General features: G+C 37.8%; 1 protein-coding gene across 24 annotated transcripts in view; it reads right to left on the bottom strand.

Moving 5' to 3' along the window:
* KCNMA1 (potassium calcium-activated channel subfamily M alpha 1) overlaps positions 1-21,473 on the bottom strand; it is a 505,618-nt gene that overhangs the window by 264,965 nt on the left and 219,180 nt on the right. For all 24 annotated transcript variants that reach the window (XM_056351515.1, XM_056351517.1, XM_056351514.1 and 21 more), the window contains one exon: positions 4,538-4,599. In XM_056351515.1, coding sequence (XP_056207490.1) covers positions 4,538-4,599 — 62 coding nt within the window. The remainder of the gene's footprint in view (positions 1-4,537; positions 4,600-21,473) is intronic.

Genomic DNA, 21,473 nt, shown 5'->3' with positions numbered 1-21,473 from the left:
CATTGATGTCAGTTTGTACTGAAGGGACCCCAGTAAATGAGGCAAACTTCAACAGACAGGACAGTAATAACTGGTCATTAGAAAGCAAGCTCTTTGGAAAATAAATAAATAAATAAAGTTCTGTGCCTGAAAAGCACAGCTTATATCCACGGTTGCATATTACACTGCATTGCACCCCAGAAGAGAAAACAGAACTGGAGCAGAAACGGATGATTCAGATCATAAGCAGTTTCCATGCTACTGCCATTACAAGAAATAGAAAACAGGAGCCCTGAGTTACTGGTTTAGCGGGAAATTGAGTTCTCTGCTAGTGCTTTCACTGACCGTGCCTACAAATTATCATGGCAAGCAAATGTTATTCTCTACTCTATTCAAGTCACTAATTCAGTATGATATGCAGAGATCAGGATAACAAATGGAAATGAAAACAGGCAATTCATCTTTAATGCTGACATAAATAAAACTGAGATAAGTACTTTTATATGTATTAAAATACCTGTTTATTTTTCTCCATGTAGAAAAAGCAGACACAGGAAGGAGGAAGGTTGTGAAAACTACTTACAAAAAAGCACAGAAAATGAAAAAATATTGGCAGACATCCAGCTCTATTCTACTGCAGCACACACAGCAGACTCTAGAGAATGATCTAAAGAGTCCACATCAAGTCAAATATCGAGTCAGATTTTCCTCTTAGGAATGAAGGATACTTCCATTATTTCCTTACATTGAAAAATTCATTGATGAAAAATTTTAAAGGAAACATGAATCTGAAAAGAACCATCACTAGGATATAGGATACTAAGTAGATCACTTTCTTAATCAAAACTCTTCTAAGTAACTGCTTACAAGTTCAACTTTGAACGTTCTGCTTTTATTCAAAGTAAAAATGGAAGTCAGACATAAAGGTGATCGAATCTCTAAAAAGAAAACTGTAACAATTTGGTTATTTGTTACATAAAGATTAAAATAATTATGTGGGTGATATTTATAATATCTCTTCGGCAAATATTTCACAATTAACTTTTTGAAAAATACCATTGTCCAAGAAAACAGTATTTTAGGAATGAGATCCTACAAATAAAGGAAGGGAAGAGTCTAGTCCTTTAGTAATAAGTGAAACATTTCCTATCAGGAAGTGACTGGATTTAATTGACAGGGATGCCAAGTTAGTCATTTGTCTGCTAAATAAAATCTCAGTTTAAGAACTGAAATTTTCCATTAGTCTCTACCACGCATCACTGAAAGGGTACATATTCACTTTAAAGAAAAATTTTCTATATACATCGTGCAGTACTAGGGGACAACAATTCAAGCTGGTGGCTTGTAAAAAGTAGAAGCATTGAATAAACAACAGATTATTCTTAATGAAGGGGAATGGAATTCTCACAATAAAGAACCTTCATTCTTTCCACCAGGAATGGTAATTTTTGTGATTTTGTTTAGAACCTTTCTTGAAAGGTGAGTTCAGTAGTGCTTCTTACTAAGAACAGTCAATTCCGATTGAAGCAGCTGTACTGCATCACAACTGTGCCCATATTTTGTAATGGCGTATGGTGCAGAGATGCCCAAGTTTGTGCCAGAACCAGAATTAGTACAGCAGCAACGCAAAGCAGCTTAATTGGCTCTGCTGAGATGTAGGACTAACTGGTCTGGGGGATACTACGCTAATGAAGCTGCACTGTTTTCTGAGCTCAGATCTCTGCAAATGGTATGCCAAGTGCAATGCTATTTTATGTAGTACTAGACTGGGAGAGTGTCGCTTCCAGTGATGACCTGGGTTCCATCAAAATGCTTTAGTTTACCCTCCTCTCAACAGCTGTGGTGGCACTCATTTTGCCCCTAGTCACCTTCGCTACACCATGAATATAGCACCGGGAGCGATGGGTAGTACCTTCAGTACGAACCTTACTGACTTCCCCAGTGTCTTCCACTAGAATTAATCACGACACACATCCTTGCGTGAAAAAACTCAGCGGTCTTTCCACTCTTTCCCCTTCCTTCGCTATCTAAGAAAGTGGTGCTGTTATTCCCATCTTTCTTGATGCCCCTTACATATAAAGTCACGTGGGATTCCCTTGTGGAGGTATCTGCCACCGCATCTGAAGATCTACTAACAGATTAAAAGCCTTGGCTGAACAGATCACTGGCATTTTGGTTTAGACAAATGCTTACACTAGTACTCTTCAGCTTTGGATTGAAGACACGATTTTTTTGTCACTCTATGCATAAGATCAAGTGACAGCTAAGTGTCCGTGGCACTGGTGGAATACAACAGCTATGGAATGCATTGTCCAGCGAAAGCACGCAGCAGTGTACGTCGCTATCTGTCTGGTGGGTGTGAGCACTAAACCCTGGCTGTCTCCACTGCTCCTGGCAAAGCTATAGTTTCTGTTCTTCCAGTTGTTTTGTTGAGGATATCACAAGCCTTCCTCTCACCACACCTTCATTACTCACTGTTTAACCAAATTCTGAAATGAATTACTTTTACTAATCATGCACTTGGGAACCTTAAATTGACGGATATATTGCTACAGTTGACTCTACATTGCTGAAATGTGTGTCAGGTCAGCTGCTAATACAGAATAAAGCAGAATTTTCCCTTCAGGGATATATCAGGGGAGTTTCTAACCTGAATTAAACTACTAATAAGTATTAAAAAAAGAAAAAAAAAAAAAAGACAAAGGTGTGTGAGAAGTAGGGTAAGAGTAGCAGGAGAAAACAAAGGCAAAGTGTGGAAGCAGACTATACTAACTTGAGGCTGCTGAATTTAAACTGCAGCTGGAAGTACGATGTTAGCTGAAAACCCAGAGAAACCTACACTTAAAACATTTTGCTATCCCCGCTCGCAGAGCAGCCAAATAAGCTGGTAGCAGTACATAGATTAAGCGGCCTGCTGAAACCTTAACCATGTCAGAGAAATCTCCCACGTTGTTAGTTTTGTTCTCCTTGATTAAAAACAATTTAAAAAGGTCTCTAGAATGCAATGCCTAAAAATCATTATCAAATCCATTAGTTTTCCAAAAGAAAACTGCCCAAACACATAGCTGTATTTTGTTGGTCTGAAATTGAAACAGGTTTTATTCTGTTTGACACTTTCGACCTGGATACGTTGGGCACCCAGAAGTTTTGCCCTTGTGTTTCAAAAAGTTTTTTAAAAGGTCTTTAGAAAATCACTACCTTACGTGCTTCAGTAGTGACATAATAAAGAAAAAATTGCTAAAACTAATGAGAATGCTCACTGCAATGTTAAGAAGGAAAAATCATTGTCGTCCCTTTCAAGGGAGCTCAAGACAGAGCTTGAGTTTTCCCACCACTTGGCTCTTCTCCACAAAGAAAATCTCTGTGTTAGTTACTTGTGTTACGTTTGACACACCGAGGCTACAAAGGTATGGCTTGAAATGCACATGATATAGCACTGATAAGCCAGGACTTAATGCCTTTTGCTGGTGCTACCACCTACCTAAATATCAGTATGTACAAACATCAATGGTGAAACGCCTAATTTTCTGAGCCACATAAGGATTGTTGTAGAACATAACCACTGCTGTTACAGACAGCTAGGCTGGCTCACGTGGGGTGACTCCAGCATACTCTCCTACCTGCTGCAGTAACAGCAAGCCGAAAACTACTTGGGAGAAAAGCTGCACATATGTAGTCCTACAGCTTTAAAATGCTATTGATACTTTAGAATATCATCCTCCCAAAATAACTGGATTCATCAGAGTAATATTCTATTAAGTCCCTTTTTACTGGTTTCTTACGTGTTAGGTTACCAATTTGCCTGTTAACGCCACTGACAGTGTCCAGCTTGATACAAAAGCAAGGGTGATGTACGAACGATCGCAGAGAGGATATTTCTAGTTACACCAGTTTGTATCAAACCATCACATACCTCAAAAGGTCAGGATGAAACTTTCTATTGCCTGGCCAAAACTGCAACACTATACAATAATGTTGGTGTAAATCTAAAAAAATACTGACATGCTTTGCACGTTTTTACTGGCTCACCTTGTCTTGGGAAAAATCTATCGAACCGAGGAGTTTGAAGTCTGAACAGATATGCAATATATAATGCTCATACTAATTCATTCAGAGTTTTTCAGAAGCGTTCCAAGTCAGTCTCCTACGACACTTTTTTCCTCCTGCAAACTAATTTTTTGGTGAATATTCTCACGTATTTGTTATCCTAGTCTGGAATTTGAGCCATTCTACATACACCCAATGAACATAAAAACAACCATTTTATAACAGTATGTATAATCTCAACACACAGAAGTAGTTTTTCTCTACATTCTACAGATGCAATGTGACTGCGTTCAATCTGTAAGATCTTTTTCCATTTTATATAAGATTTTTTTTTTAATATAAGATCTTTTTCCCATTCTTGAATTATTTCAGTAGACCAAGCACTATTATAAAGTTCTTCGCGCTCAGGTGATGAGACCAAGCGCTGATTTGAAGTAGATGAATGGAGCAATTTAAAGATGTATAACTGCTGCAGGAAAGGAGGGTAAGGAATATGTACTAGAATACTCACTTTGACGAATCTATGAAGTATATTACAAGAGCACCAATACTAAGAGCGAAGACTAAGACAACCTAGAAAAGAAAAGAAGAGATTCATTATTAACAGTGTTGAAGTGAAACTTTTACACACAAAAACACACAAAGACAATAAATCATAACCTAATGGGTTTTTATTTCAGCTGTCACTTTCTTTAGAAAGCTACTCCTACTTTAATTTCAAGCACTATATATTTTCAAAGAATGCTTTCTTGCATTGAAAAAGAGACACAAAGAAGTTGAATCCTAGCCTAGGGAAACCCAGGATACAATTAAGTCCTAGATCCTAACCTCTGCTAAACTATATTACTTAATTTCAAGTGGCAAGCAACCCTACTGCATGACATTCAAATCACACTACAGCTTTATCAGACCTATCCTTGAGAACTGTACTGAGTTTCTGCTCATTTGTATGTAAACCAGGAGTGATGACAGATTAAACTGAATTTCCATTTCTGTATGTGGCTGTGAAATCCACTGGCTAAGCGTAAGGCTATGTAAAAATGCATATTTATTCTGTACTCCTGTCCACTGAGACTATAGTTAACTTTCACACAGGTTAAAACAATCGCAAGATGCAGCATGTCTTGATGCAATGAATATACAACCCAAGCACCTTGTGGTCACGATGCTTCCTCCTCTTTAAATCTTTTAAAGTTCTTGAACGGAGTAATTTTGTTAGGTCTAGTATCCAGCCCTTATTAACAAGGTAGAACTTGCTTTTCTGGCTAGGTCCAGCAGAAGCTGGATTAATCACAATTCGTCTGTCTCTAATTTCTTTTTTCTGAACGTAAACCCAATACAACTGTCTGTTCTACTGGCTACCAAAGATTCTCCAACTTTGTGGGAAGAAGCAGTTTCACATCCTACCCAGAGCAGGTCTGCATCTACACAGGACGGCGTAATTCGAATTTTGGCTTGAGGAATCATGAGCTACATAATACTTCGCGTACCCATAGTGACTTAAATTTAGGTTATTCTTACTCTGGGTTTCTGTCTCCTGAACAATGCCATCGGCTGGGTAATTTAGAATCCGAAAACATGAACCCAATAAGCTATTTTTTGTATCCTAAAATGCAATTGTTCTGGAAGAAATCAGAAAAGATTCCTGCAAGCTGCACTGAGGATGGGAAACAGATGGAAAAACTTGTCTCCTGCAACTCATCTGAACTGCTGGTCTACAGAATCAAAACAAAATGTCCCTTAGTCTTATGGCAGGCATGTCTCGAGTAGCTGCATAGAAGTAACATCCCTTAAAATGAACTCGGAGAACTGATCACTTCAGGATTGGGTAAAACAGCGTATTAACTATGGGGACACGCAGCTTCTCAAACTACCAGTTAAAATAGAGCTTCTTTGGTCAGAAATGGCTAAAACTTAAGAAGCTGAACTGCCACATGTGAAATAAACTAGTTGTGTCATTCCAGTTCTGACTGAGCAGATCTATTGCTGTGTATGAATACCAAAACTAATGCATACTACCATCACTTTTGCTACTTTTCTTGACAATCTTGACTGTTTGAGTAACAGATGAGCACTGAAACAAAAATATCTTCATTCAATACATGCTTCAGACCTTTTTCTGAAGCTGCCGTATTAGGAAGGAGCCTGACAGGCATAGCTCAGACAACACGAGGATCATGCAGTTCTAAGTAGATTTACTGAAATAACAATGTAGAAGTTTCTTTACTCTAAGCTATGGTTCAATGCTGTAATGACAGTATCTGAAGCAAGGTTTAATTATATAACCAAATTCTGGTGCTCCACAGGGCCAAAATCAAACATGCATATATTTTCCAATAAAAGTAAGAAACTCGTTAATTTCTCAATATTATATAATTACTACAACTTGTCAAGAAATTTTATTCAATTGCTTAAAATTCATTTTTCATGCCTTTTAGATCTTGCTGACCATAACTTTTTGCTTTGTGAATGTCTGAGAAACAGCATTTCGCCTGGAGTACAAATACCTGTTGTCTTATCACCCAAATCAGTGAGATCTGAGAGTCAAAAACAAGGTCTGAGGCATGAAACACTTCAAATAACATTTTTACTACCTACATCTAATATAATCTTAACACCTAGAGTTCAAGTCTTCTTTCATTAAAATAGACTATTGATCAGATGTGTACAGGTGTTGTAAGGTGAAATAAGCTATTAAATTCATATCAGCTGGTAAGAGTCTCACCATCTCTAAGAAACTAATGTGAAGAATAGAACTTGTGGACAATATACCCTAAATTATGATGAACAGTGATCCCAAAGCCCAATTTTCTCTGAACTAAGTTACTGAGAATCGAATTGATAGTGCACACACTGCTCCACCCCGTGCAGTATTCTAATCCACATGCAATCAATGTTTGGATCTGGATCAAATCCGCTCCATTGCCTAGCTCTAGAATTATTTATTACCAATACATTTGAGCAAAGTCTTTATAAACATATTTTTTTAAAACAGTTAACCAAGGCGCTGAGGGTTCTGGGAATACAGTGCTTACATTTTTAGTGAAAACTTTGATTTGACTCAAACCAGTTTTAAACACAGCTATTCTGTTTTACCATCTTCAGTGGTTTATAGTCAAGTATTAATGCTGATGTTTTAGCCTACATTCTGTGGAATCATTTACATATTAATAGCACCATCAAACCCACTATTAAATTCAGGTATCTCCTTAAAAAAACAAACAAACAAACAACCAAACACAGACACACCACACAACAAAGGAAACAACTCAACCAACCACCAAAAATAACCAAACCAAAAAGACCAAAGCCAAACTCAAGACAGATTTGCCCTACAGAAGGAATTTTAAGCTGAAGAATGCCAAAATGACCATTTAATGCTGAAAATTAAATTTGAGAAACTAAACTTGCAATCTGTTTGGGACTCTATGAAAGTCTTCTCATTCTTTCATGTTTTACGAAGTACATAAGAAAAGCCAGACTTTTATTTTCCATTTCACATAGCAAGCCTTAGGTTACAACATTTGGTCATTGCCTACTAGCTAAAGAAGTCCTCTAGAACAAAACCAGCGTAACTGTATACCAGCGTTGCACTTTAGTTACACCCAATTCCTTAATAATCATCACTGCGCTACTTAAGTAACGTTATATAGATTCTGGGTAAAAGCTTCCAAGACACTTAAGGAATTTAAATTTTCTATGACAATTCATATAAGTGCCACTAAAATGCAAATATCTATTTTTTGCAAGAAGCTCCCAATTCCCATGCTGCACCAAACACAAAGATGTGTATGTAAAATTACACTATTCCCCTATTGTAATATACATCTGCTTTTAAATGAAGGCTTGTTTTCTCTTCTGTTGCCCTGAAACACATACTTAACATCACAGTTCTTAACATCCCCAAAAATCCCAGAAAGGGCATCAGAAGAGAATGGAATCTTAAACTCCATTTTTATACTGCTAGCAGAGAAACATGTTTTTCCTTTGCTAAGTGACAAATGTACTGAGCTGAATTTGAAAACATCGAGTGTGTGGAAAAAGCAGGGCCTAAACCAATCAGGTTACAGTTATATAAAAATTGGGAATAAAAAGAAAATTAATTCCCTTCTGTGCTATACAAACACATTGTATAGAGTCTTCAGATGCAATTCCCCTATATATATGTGCGTGTGTGTATATATAAATATATAAAGCAAGTTTGCTATATTCCGATATAAAAATCTGAATGCAACCTGGTTATTCAGACCCAGGGAGAAAATTACTGAGTTTAGGTCTAGAGTCTTTGCTAGATTGTCATGGGAGATAACACCTATTTTGGGGTACTTAACTATGCTTGAAGAGAGGTATAAACATATACCAACTGATACCCCAAACTCACCGCGACTAGATTCTAAGGGAGGAAAAAAGCATATATGCATGTGAATTATGGCCTTTGTTGTTACCCAGGCCGTGGGTTGCTTGCTCTGTTTATTATTCCAGTGCATTTGACACAATGTTGCAATTGCTACAAGTCTGTTATAACTTCTCTGTCTGGAAGGAAAGAATCTTTTAATTTCTAGTAGCTTACTGATTGTTTAAGACTGAGAAATGTGAAATGTTATGCTAGCAGCCACACTGATTAAGTACTTTGTATCAAGTTAAAAATAAACACCAATCTGATTAAAGGCAAGTGGGGGAAAAACATGGACTAACTGATGCATATCCTTAAACCTTTCCTGAAAAAAAAAAAATATCGAGCCACAGAGTTCAACAAAAAAGGACAATGCCTTTTTGAGGCAGCGAGTCAGAGAAATGGCAGATAAAATCCACCTAAAGAAAACTGTAAAAATGTTTTATTCTCCACTGCTAGCAAGATGCTCCAGAAGAGCTTTGACTGCTCTGTTGCAGTCATACTGCAGCCAAACTTTCTGTATTTACATTAAGGACAGAAAAGGAGGAGGGGGGGGGGGGGGGAGGGAAAGAAAAAAAAAAAAAAACCACACCTTGGAAATTTTAATAAGGGCGTAGCAACATAACAAAACACGAGGGAAAGTACAGACATTGAGAAAATATTATCAGAATTAAGCTGTGATAATCACCAAGGGGATCAGCCCACCTTCCAGGCCAACATAGCAAAAGGATGACTGATAATCCAAGGGCAGGACGGTTTCCCCTGCAACTGCACTGACCTAACGTCCTGGCATTGAAGAAACATGGGAAAACGGAAAGGCTGTTCACCTTCGAGAGGAGAGCTCTCTAATGAGAGTTCCTACAGTTCCTACCATCCACAACAATGAGTAACATAACGGCTCTATAGTGGGAACGTCAACCCCTCCCAGCCCATAACATCTGAACACTCTCTGGAACACGAAACAGAATTCACTGACATTTCAAAGGCAAATTCATGCTTATACAATATTGAACTATCCAAACATCATTAATACAAACCATCATAGGACTCAATAGGCAAAGCAAGAACACAGAAGGAAGGGTTATTTATTGTTATATTCCTCTCAACATTAAGTATTAAAATAAGAAGTACACAGTGAAAAGGAAACACTTTCAGGAATCCTGTAACCCCTAACACTTCAGGGCACCGGACAGGCCTTACTTCGTTATCTGATTTCAATCTGTTGTGTATTCTTTTCCAGAATTGTCTGAAACTCTTATTCTAAGGTTAAATTTTTCAACTCCATGGCCACTGTACCACTTAGAATATATTAAGTTGTTCATTATTAATATTTTTAGAATTTAACTTAATTTTAATTTCCACATCCATACAATAAATTCTGTTAATGAGTTATTCGGCTTTTTTCAAATAATGCTTTAAAATAAACCTCTATTAGCTTTTTTATTTCAAATTACTTAAGGAGAACAGAAATTATTTTTTATGACCATAAAGCTATATCCTCAAGGATCCACTAATTCTGGAACACTGCAGTTTGCATTAGTAAGATGTCAACAGCCTGAGGTTTCCACTCACTTCAAATCGGTTTTTATATTTAAAGTACGTACATTTTCAAACCTCCTTTAACCATAAAGACAAACAGAATTTACTTGTCTAGATTTGTTAGGAATGAAAACCTGCATTTCTGAGGAAACAACAGCTGCCAGTTACATTTCAGAAGTAGGAACTACTTAATCCGTGCTTGGCAATCCCAGCATTAATTTGCAGACTCTAGGATACACACCAGCATCTGAGCAATTACTTCAGTTTAACAACAGTAAGACTTGAGCGAGTCTAGACCACAGAAGAGCCAAAATGGCTTACTTAAATTGATGTCTCATTAACTGATTCCCTATACGCAAACAACAAAATTCAGAAAACATTCCATGCAGGCAAAGCCATAAGTGGTAAGAAATTATGCAATGCCGCTGATAAAAACAGCTGAGCAATTAATATCTCTTAGGTTACTATAAATGCAAATGAAGTAAGTGCTATTCGCTATAATGCAATATAGATTCTTTCTCTAAAAATCACTGTTCTGCAGTCTTGGTTTTTTGGTAGCACTTACTTCATTAAGATGTTTTTATTAGAATTACCTTTGCACATATCACAGTGAACTAAAGCGGCTGCATGATGTTAAATTACTCAATTCAAATTATTTCATCCAACAAAAAAAGTCTTCAGAAAGCTGTGAGTTTTCAAGACAAATACAATGTTATATATCATTTTATAGCCATCAATAGCAAATTTCTGTATAGACACTTGTTTTCCACTATAACCCACCTAATACCTGCAAATAAAGCAGGAGTGAGGATCTCTGAAATCCATCAGCAGGGCTTGGTACCACGCTGTGGATGGAGCTGTGCACGGAGCTGTGCACTGGCTTGTCTCTGGGCTTAGGCATGCTGCCTCGTCTCCGGTCTTGTCTTTCTGCCTCTGCTGCTTTGCCTGGTCCCTTCCAGATCAATGTATAAACAACAACAAAGGTGAAAGTACAAAATATCCACCATCTATGACACCATGAATTTTCCAGGGTCTCTTAGAGGGTCATTCTACCTCATTCAGGTTTGCCAGATCATATTTCTTATTTATTAAATGCTCCCTTAACACCTTCCAGGACAACTGCATACAATACCAGCTTCTCTTTAAAGAAAACTACCTGATCATGCACCAGGACTTGTGGGCCACCTTACAAGAACCAACCAGGACATGCAAGCACATGAGGGCTGAAGTGGGTAAATAAGAGAACCAAGATAACACAATAAAATAATGATAAGACAAAATAACATTCCATCCTGTTCCTACCACCAGTAAGTAATAAATGTTCAAACAAGCATTCTAAGAAATGGGGAAATTTCCTGTTGTTTACCTACTATTCACAAATATAGGGAAACAGATTTTGCAGTTAATATACTCCTTGTATAAGAGCCAAGCTTGATGGAACATAACACTATGAAGAAGCAGCAATGATATACGCATTGGTTTGCGATGCGAGTACAGACAAAGTGCAAATTCTGCAGTCAGCACCTGCTGTTGATGACAGGATACACGTGAACAGCCATGAATCTTAAGGGATGCGTCTGCTGGGTAGTATGCTGGCTAGTAAATCTGTCTCAGAGACTTATTGATCCTCCAAATAGTCATGCAGAAATAGCAGGTTGTGCATGGGGATAAAAAAAAAGAAAAAACAAACCAAAAACAAAACAACAACAAAACCCACCAACCCACCACATTTCTACTATTTCTTCCACACTCCAACGTCAGCTAGGATTTAACATCCAATTCTAGAAGGAACTAAGCACCTCCAACCTAGACAGTGAGCAAGCTTATCTTTCAGGGAAGTCAGAAAAGGTTGAAGAGCACACAACTCTGAAGCGCCTTTACTAACTCTTAGTTAGTAGTTGTGAGCCTGAAACAATTAAAGTACCAAAGCCAAATGCTGCAACTTTGATAGCCACATTAAACCCAGACTTGAAAGTTTTTGCATGCAAGTTACTTCAATTACATTTTCTGCTTTTCATTTTATTTATCTTTATTATACCACAAGGAGTTAACTGAAAAGTTAATTAGCTGTTAAGTTCCACAGTAAGTGCATTAGTCACTAACATGCATCAGAGTACTGAAAACTTTAGCACCTTTATGAGATTCTTTGCTGTATAACTTTTCCCCTTTGGCAAAGCTCATATAGACTGGCCATTTACCAAGAAAAATCTGAGTTCATTCAAAAGACAAGGTGAAAGGGAGTGAGAAATGAGTATTTGAGAAACCAATAGGCACTAAGGGCTCAGTGAACTTCTCTATGAAAATTCATAGCAAGGATTTAATTTTAAAAACGAAAGGCAGCGGTAAAGTAGGTCAGCATGAGCTCTGGATGATGATCATGAGCAATCAGAAGACTTGGTTATTATCCTTAGTTCTGCCACTCATGTGGTGTGCGACCTAAAGCATATTACCTGACCTCTCCAGGCTTCCCATTCTCTCTGTTGTTTTCATTTGGCAAAGATGGTACATGTCAACTCATTAGGGCAACAGCTGTCTTTCATGACAGGTGATCTAGTATAGCTGAGCCTCTGCTGCTGCCACAATCATCATACAGAGCCTGAACAGGACACCATGGAACAGTATCAGCACTGCCTATGAGAGCAAAGGGACTTCATTTATTAAAGGGTTTTATTTAAATAGCAAGTTGTCAATATCTCTTTTTAAGATAACCTTCCTGTTTAATTTTCTGGAATTACATTTTTAGCCTCATTAAGCCACTGCTTAGTATAGCAGGATTTTCTTATATTTCTGAAACTAAAATGATGTATTTATTGTAAATACAGCTTAAAAAATACATTTCATATTTAAAGCATCTCTTTTTACAGACTTGCATAATAGTGATAAGAAATACAGAAACAAAATTGCTGGGAGAGAAAACAGAGCAGATACAAAAGAGTTACCAAAAAAAAAAAAAAAAAAAGAAAGATTAGCCACAGTTCTCGCATATTGAACTTGAGCATGAGAACAGTAATTTGAGTATTAGCTGAAAGGTAGAGGTAAGATGCACGGTAAAGGCCTGGATCGCTGGGAGCCTGCCTGCCTATTTGTAACTGTAGTAAGTAATTAAGAGGTCACCAGGGGTAGAACACGTGACATCTCCAAATAATGCCACAGAAAACAGAATTTGCAAATTCAGCCTGTCTGCCACCAGATGCGCTTTAATCTCTCCCCAATGACAGATTCAACTTTCTTACACGCACTTTAACAAACTGCCTCTCATTTGAGCAGAGTTCGTGAAACTAAAAAGACTCTTTCTTATCAAAGGGATCCTGGGGAATCAGTATTCCTGATTCAGGAATCAGTAGAGGAGACATCAGGCTCAGGATTATGAAAAATCAAAGCAGGAAATAAACCAAAGAAAGTGAGTCCCTTAACACACTTTTGTTTTCCACACACATTCCTAATGTCATTGGAGAAAGAATTTTAAAAAAGGAAATATCTTTGCTATGTCCTCGTCTGTACATGCTTCTTACACATGTTAATGTTTCAGCTTTATTTTTCTTTCTTTATACAAAGTGATTGTTTTCCCCCTGAACTTTCCACTGCCATATTGACAACAAAATGAAAGTTTCTGTTCAACCCATAAATTGGAAAAGACTGACATTTTCCAATTAATGAAAACAATACAACACAAAACAACCCACCTGTTAATAGTGCTCTGTAGCTTGAGGCTAATTAGGTTTGCTGGGAGAGTGCCTGGCAATATGACCAATTAAAGTTCATGCAACTTTTCCAATTCAGTATTTAATTTCATTAGTCACAAAAAGTGCAGTACGTTCTATACAATGTGCCATTTGCTAGAGCTAGATGCATAGCATTATGCGTATGTAAATACCTGTGTGCACACATACGTACATATGTGTGTGTGGTTTTTTTCCTCTAATCTAAAAGGTCCTTCTTCCCAATTGCCTAGCAGTCATCTAAATCATCTCCCATTAAGGTCAAGAAAAATAAAATTCCCTTTTTGTATATTGGTAAAAGCATAACAAACTCATTTCCAGTGGATGCATGACTGGCTCTGCAGTCACATGGAGCAAAACAATTATGTAAGTTATCTCCAACCTATTCATCTCATTGTCCACAGACTTCTGGAATGTCATTTTAGACCTGAGTGACTGACCTGTCAATCAATGAAATCACACTAATTGAAAAAACAAACAAGCTCAACTGCAAAGCCACGCAAAATCAGAAGAACCCAGCTGCTGAGCATGGCCCCCTACCCCACACAACACGGCAGGAGTGCAGCGCTCACGGTGGTGCTCAATAATTCACAGTCCCAGCCCCAGTGCTGGACTTGAGGAAAACCTCTGCTTATTGTGTCACACCCTGAAATGCAGAGCACAGTAATTAATTTTTTTGTTGTTTTTTCTATGTTCCTATGCTTCACTGTGACAGAAGGCTGTTCATCTCCAGATGAAGAACTGGAACCAAATACCTTCAGATGGAACTGCTCTAGTAATACCTCATTCCACCTCTAGATAAAGAAAGTGACTGAGCTGAGATGAAGCAGCAAGTAAAGACTCTTACACTTTCTGGTATAGTGCCTGTGCAAAAAAATCTCCAGGTGTGCATGAAACATCTTGAAAAGCACAAAAGTGCAGTAACATGTGGAAAGAATAAGAGACAAGATATTGCCCCAAAATCATCACCAGAATCTCTATGGTTAATTTAGAAAGTAATCTAACTACAAAGGCTCAACCTGATGGAAATTAATCACCTGAAACAAAGAGGAAATTAAATAAAGTCTATTACCAATAAAAAGTAATCATTTACCAACAGTTAACCCACCCCTGTATCTGGAATATCGCAATTCAGAACTGAAAATGAATAAACTGTATACATATATATAACACACACAGAGGCAAATGCTTCTTTTTAAATTAAGCAATTTTCTATTTCTTAATTGGAATAAAAAAAAAAAGAAAAAGAAAAACAAACAAGCAAAGTAATTTCACTGTTCTCTCCTGTACTTCAAGATCCTGTACGTCTCACCAGTTCCCATCAGCAAATTCACTGAACAACAATATAAGAGAACATCCAAGAAACTGGCAAGGAAAACACAAGATCGAAACCAAAGAATGGTCGTAAAAATGTCAGAAAATTATAATATAATATGGTACAGAAAATGCTGTGTCTTTTAAATTTTGAAATCAGAAATAAATTTCTGGAGATAAGTGTTTGGGGTAGAAAAACACTAGCAAGTGCTCTCTGGAATGAATGAAGCTGCAAGTGTGGACTTCCTGAGAATTTAGGGCTGGATTGCGCAGGTCATGATGTGTTGCTACGATATTACACATATTAACACTGCCACTAAAGGAACTTCAAAGCTTTATTGCCACATTATAAGAAATGACTAATAGTAACTACATTTCTTTGTGAATGGGTCCCTTCAAGGATTACCTATAATGAAATTAGCACACCCAAATTAATGCTAGATTGTATGGCAGACAAAAGGAATCCTAACATTCCTCAGTCACTTGGACATTAGAGTCCAGCATGCAGCCTACAGGACAGGCAGTCAAGTCCATGAATGTTCAAAGAGGAATTAGAGAAACACTAATTAAAAGAAGTTACTACTTAAGATTTTGTGTTTGATTGGGATGAGTACGTTCATTTACTTAGATTTGCTGTTACCATTCCTAATTTTTCCAAAGAGCAGAACTCCAGAAACAGAAGGAGTTACCTCCCTTTTCAGTTGCTGAGGTTGTTAGTCACAAGAACTCACACACACAGCAAAGCGGGATGCAGCTGTGGAAGTATTCTCAGAAAAAAACGGCAAGCTCTTGGCTTCAATAAAGCCTAGCAAAATTTCATTCAAGAAAAAGACTGAATAAAGAAGAAACAGGCAAATCATTCAGCTTACAAAAAAGAATCTGAAGGCTTGTCAAGGCATGTACTTTGAAACAGTGTGAAAACAAGACACAGCCTTCAGAAAGGAAAAGAATCGCTGCTAAATGCATCTGATTAACTGCAAAACCAGTTTTCTGCTGCAGTACTCAACATTACAGCTCTCCTTCCATTTAACTTCACCTAATGTGGCGAGTTGGGGTTTTTTTTTCTTGTCTTTTGTAATATAAAGATAATTTCCAGAATTTTCGTATTTCCACTTGCATTTCCAGAACTACCACAGACTGTAATGATAGCCGATACCTGCAAATGAATGAAGCCTTGTATACATGGGTCAAGTCTAGGAAAATCTATATCTGGTTCATAGACTTCTGCACAGAAGTAGCCATCAACACCACAACTTGCTAACAGGACCCGCCACACCTCCGGAGGGCTGCAGCAGCTCACTGTACCTCAGGCCACTTTGCCTACTCAGTGCTTAGGCACAGCTTACTGTCAACCACACCAGAAGCTTGCTCATGGCAATTCAATAAAATATCAAACACTGGACATCAGTGAACAAAGTCAATGCAAGGAAACCATGCTGAAGAGGAAGGGGGGAAACTACTGCTGGAGTTAAACATCATCTTATTTTTGAAAGCCACTTTTGTGAGCATGTTTTTCTTCCTTTTGCTCTGGTATCGTTTGTCCTTCAGTCATTTTGCCAAAATTGATAGCTTTGATAGCTACAGGAAAGCGTCTCTCCCCATACCAACCTGCTCTGAAGACTGAAAAATTGACTTTTTTTGATCATTAGGAATAAATCTAAACCTACTAAATCACCCAGCTTTATAGCAAAATTTGTGAATACAAAAAGCTGCCTTTAATTAGTGTACGAAACTGTAGAGACAGCAAGTCTGAGCAGTGACTTTAAATTGTAGCACTGACTAAAATTTAGTCATAGTACTGACTTCAGAAAATTCTGTACAAGAGCATATACCTCATTCAAGCTGAAAAAAAGAAAATAAACAGCATAACACTTTTCCAGGGGCTACTTCAAAATATAATAGTAATCAGCACTCTCGATTTCCTGTGGCAACACAAATGTGTGAGCAAGACAGTGTGAGCTCTTTCGGTTACAGACTACTTTGAACTGAAAAAGCCTGTCAATTAGTTCTTTGACACAGTCATTAATCATGAGATACGAGATCTCTACATAATTAGATAATAAGATTTAGCAATTTCACAGGAGCAGCTAAATCTAAAGTAGGCAATGTTCAGGGTTGTGTTGATCTTGGTTTATGGGGAAGCATTCAATCACGGTAAGAAAGCCATTTTCGACAGGCTTTGGAAATAAACTGAACAAAAGGTCATGTAGCGGGCTTCTGCTCCTTAAAAAAACATGAGCATAAATTTTCCTTTTAACTTATGTAAAATTTGCACAAGTATAGTTATATGCTACGACAGGTGAAATCTTCATTTACAATTTGGTGCAAGGCTGCACTGCTATGGAGGTTTCTGCACACCAGTATTTCAGAGAAAGGCACAGAAGCCTTTGATACCATCAATTACAGACACTGGTGATTTCCCATTCTGTAATCATCAAGGAAATGCTGATGGTATGTTGTGAGTATTGTTAATCGGGAATTATGATTCAGCATCATGTACCAAATGATGAGAAATTCACAAGGTATGAAATAGAATCAAGGAGCTGCAGCTATCACTAAAGACCAATGCAAAAAACAAACTATGTAGGAAGCAAAGCTAAAAGGTTATTTCTGCACAATAAAACCTTTTTCATGGTATTTTTTCTATTTTTTGAGGGGTAAGACTGGAAGAACAGTTTCTCTGTAAGAATGTAAAGACTGATTTATTCAACAAACTTGCTTCCTGCAGATGAATTTTCCTGTGTTGCTATGTGGCTATAATTCTAAAACTGAAAGCTTTTTTATGAGCCTTTTTAATGTAGTTGGAAGATAAAAATCGTATAATCACATGATTAAAGGCTTGCAGAACCAACCTCCAGTGTAACTCTAATAGTCTTGTTTACTACCCTTGCTTTTAAAAAACAGACAGCAGTGACCACTAAATCTGGCCTTGGAACCAAGTGTTACCTCAGCTGACCTTTTCTCTTGCTAGTGACAGCACTGCATTGGGTCCTTTAACATTCGCCCTCTGGTGTGGTGGCTTATGTTGTTCTTTTTACATAACATGAACAGTCTAATTCAAAGCTAACTTATCAGAGACATCCCATCCTCTGGGCCCACAGCCTTTGCATCTTTACCTGGCTTTGCTAGCCTATGCTGTCTCCCATGAGCATCCCCATTCTTCCTACAGACATCCTCTTGTAGGTGGAGACATACACAACTGCCTGTCTTTCTTCATGCTTTATCTGGTCCCTTGAGAAGGTCCAACACTGTAAGACTATAGTATCTATCTGGAGTAGTCTTATTTACAGACATTTAAAAAAAAAAACAACAGAGTGAGGCATGAGGAACATACAACTTCAGCTTATGCTCTGTCTCAAAACTGTCACTTGGTACATAACTTTCCCCTTTTTCTCCATGCTTGCTTCAGCCTGGCTATAGTTCCTTTCTGAGGAGCTACAAAAGCATTTATTCACCAACAAAATTGGACAAACTACCAGGTAATCACATACCTATCCTGGCCAAAGAGATTTATAAGAGGTATTGCTGCAACTCCATGTCTTTATGCTCCTACGCACTTTTAGTTCACAATTTAAAATATTACAGAATGGGCAGAAGTTCAAAGTACATATTGGAGTTTAAGGGTTGGGGTTTTTTTAAGTGTTGCAAGAAAAATATTGTGTCTTGCATCAACTACAGAAATTCTAGAGCAAACTTTGTGAAAGACAAAGTGTTTTTCTCTGAATAACTAACGCAGAATCTGGCTGAGATTCTGGCCAGGTAAATTATGCCTCTGAAGTATAAAGCATCTTCCTTTTTTTTTTTTTTTTTCTTTTGTTTTCACATGTGCTTTCCTTCCCTCCTGAAATTCTACTTACTATTGATCTCTTATGCAAATTCAGTCCTATGTTGCTTTATTCAAAAAACATTTTATTTTAATATAGGTCACGATCTAGAATCTATTCTAGAGCATTGAATTCAATTGAAATAATTGAAGACTAGATATGGGGAAATTACCTTTTTAACACATGCTTTTTAGATGTAAGGACAGTTTAAGGTTTTTGCCTGGGATGAGAAGTTTCTGTCTCTCAGCTGCAGGCCCAGCTCGTTCCCTCCACGGTGCTGCATCACCAGTCCCACCCCTGATGCTCAGCCTCCCCTAAAGACACTGCTGCTGTTCTCTCTCAGCGAAGCAAAATATGGCAGGTGAACAAGATGGAGCATCAGCGGTGGGTGGGCTATTTGATCTTGTATCAAACCAAAACCTCATCAAGCCCTGGGCTCTGCCAATAATCTCCCCCCTCCGCTGAGCCAGCTCACTGTACATACAGCCCCTGCACAAGACTGAAAAGCAGGGAAAAAACCAAGAAAAGAATCAACGCAGTCCAATTACACTCAGAAAAATGCTCATACCAAATCTACACCTGATAAATATTTATACTCTGGTGATGACACTGCACAAGAACAAAGACTATCAAGTCCTAATACTAATAAATAATTTGTTTTCTCAACAGATTGGCTGACAAGCTTCCTCTCTGACTCCCAGACAGAGCTGGAAGAAAAAGCTTTTAGCATTCTTAATTTCAAACAGTAAATAAAACTAAAAATCCTTTTGCTGATTGCCTAAAACCTCAGAACGCGCCTCTGATCAAAACAAGCTTTTGACAGAGCCCTGTGGAAGAGCGTGCCAAGGCCCCCGAACACCGCTGAGTCAGCGAGGAAGCCCACCTACTGATACATTACCATGCCTGCCAGCAGCACTGAGGCAGACCTTGGAGACCTCTTGTTTAAGCAGCCTCTCAGTTCCCAGTCTGGTTTGTTATCCTGGTTCCAGGTATGTTAAACACCAGAAAGACCAAACACACATCCCTATCTGCTTATATACCCGACTGTAAAACAGCACCTTTTCCTTTACTCTAAGAGCCACAGCAGGACATCACCCATAACAAGAACACGCTGCAGGGCTGTTCCACGATGCCAAACACAGCCAGGAGGACAGGCTCTCATGAAAGAGAAAAGCCTCTGTTAGAATGGGTACAACCCTTGGCACCGACAAGGCAACCCCGAGACACGTGCTTTGCAGCCAAAAGTGAATTTCTAAAATGCACATGAACAGAGAAAACTTCTGTTTGTTCCAGCTTCTTGGTGGATTAGAAGCAGACAGCCACCGTGCTGAGTATATGGAGCACCTGGTTAGACTCTGTTAATTTTGATCGCTTCACATGTTTCCCCAGAACAAAGCCCTTGCTGTGATTCAACAGTACTTAACCACAGCCCCTGTACTTGCAAAGAACAGCCGTCAGTAAGCCACCTTCTCCAAACCTCCAACCCAGTCTGAAAAAAGGCAAGTCTGTGCAGCAAACATTTTTGAATGGTACTTGCACAGGCGTGTGTGGACTATACGGAGTTAATTAATTATATATCTAAAAATTAAGCTAAACTAGTTGAACAATAGCTTACCGATAATTATAAGTTCTGAAATATTTTATATGGAAGAAGTAGAACAGGAATCAAGTAGATGCATAAAAATAACATAAGCAAACCCCTTCTTCTCCCCATCCAAAAAGAATGATGGCTGAAAAAAAAAAAAATAATTCAAGTCCTCCTTCAAAAATGTAACATTTTATAAAAATCTTACATTTTTGAAGCAAAGAATTTCTTACATAGAAATGTAACAGATATCAGATCAAAACTTCCTCCATCTTGCCCCAGAATTCTAGATTTATATCTAACCCTTCATTTAAGAGTGCAACAGTTGTAACTCTTTTGAAAAGTTATTTGATTTCCTGCAAAGTACAGGACTCTCTACATTCACTTAACACTCAGGTCATGTTTTGCAGGTTTCATCAACAACATAGTCACTAGAAATGACTGTGTTAAAACTACACGAAAAGCACTCTGATATCCAGGAAAAAAACCAAACAGACAGTATTAATTTTAATTAGAAGCTTTTTTCCTCTATGATTATGGAAAAAAAAATAAAACAACCAAAAAACCCTGCATTTTTTTGTTTTGGTAATTCAAGAGGGACCAAGTGATCAAAACACAAATACCATTTTAAATGATAAAATTCTCAGTCTGTTACCTTGAGAAAACCACTTTTTTTTTTTTTTTTTTAATATTAAGACCACAAGACTTCTGAAGGAGCTCTTCTAGCCCTTATAAAATCAGATGTATGCTTAAGTTACTATTTTTTGGGAACGCTATAACTCGCTCATAACCAGAGAGGTCTTGGAGCTGCTACATTTACATGTATTTTCAAAAAAGGATTAAACACAGATTAGAAGCATTTCAGCTAAGTTCTTACCTAGAGCTTTGATGAACTTTCAGAAACACTGTCCTCCTCCACAAACTCCTAGGAACACTACACCTGACCAATGGCACATTAATTATGCTCAGTGAAACAAGTATTATTCTTGAAGAAAGCCAAACAAATCAAACTAACCTCTTCTGTATTATTTGCATTCCACTCTTGACAGTACCACTTAAAGGTATTTTATCAT

The sequence above is a fragment of the Falco biarmicus genome, chromosome 9 (genome assembly GCF_023638135.1).
Source record: "Falco biarmicus isolate bFalBia1 chromosome 9, bFalBia1.pri, whole genome shotgun sequence".
Lineage (NCBI taxonomy): Eukaryota > Metazoa > Chordata > Aves > Falconiformes > Falconidae > Falco > Falco biarmicus.
The sequence above is the reverse complement of the archived record's forward strand: the minus strand, read 5'-3'. Positions and strand labels throughout refer to the sequence as shown.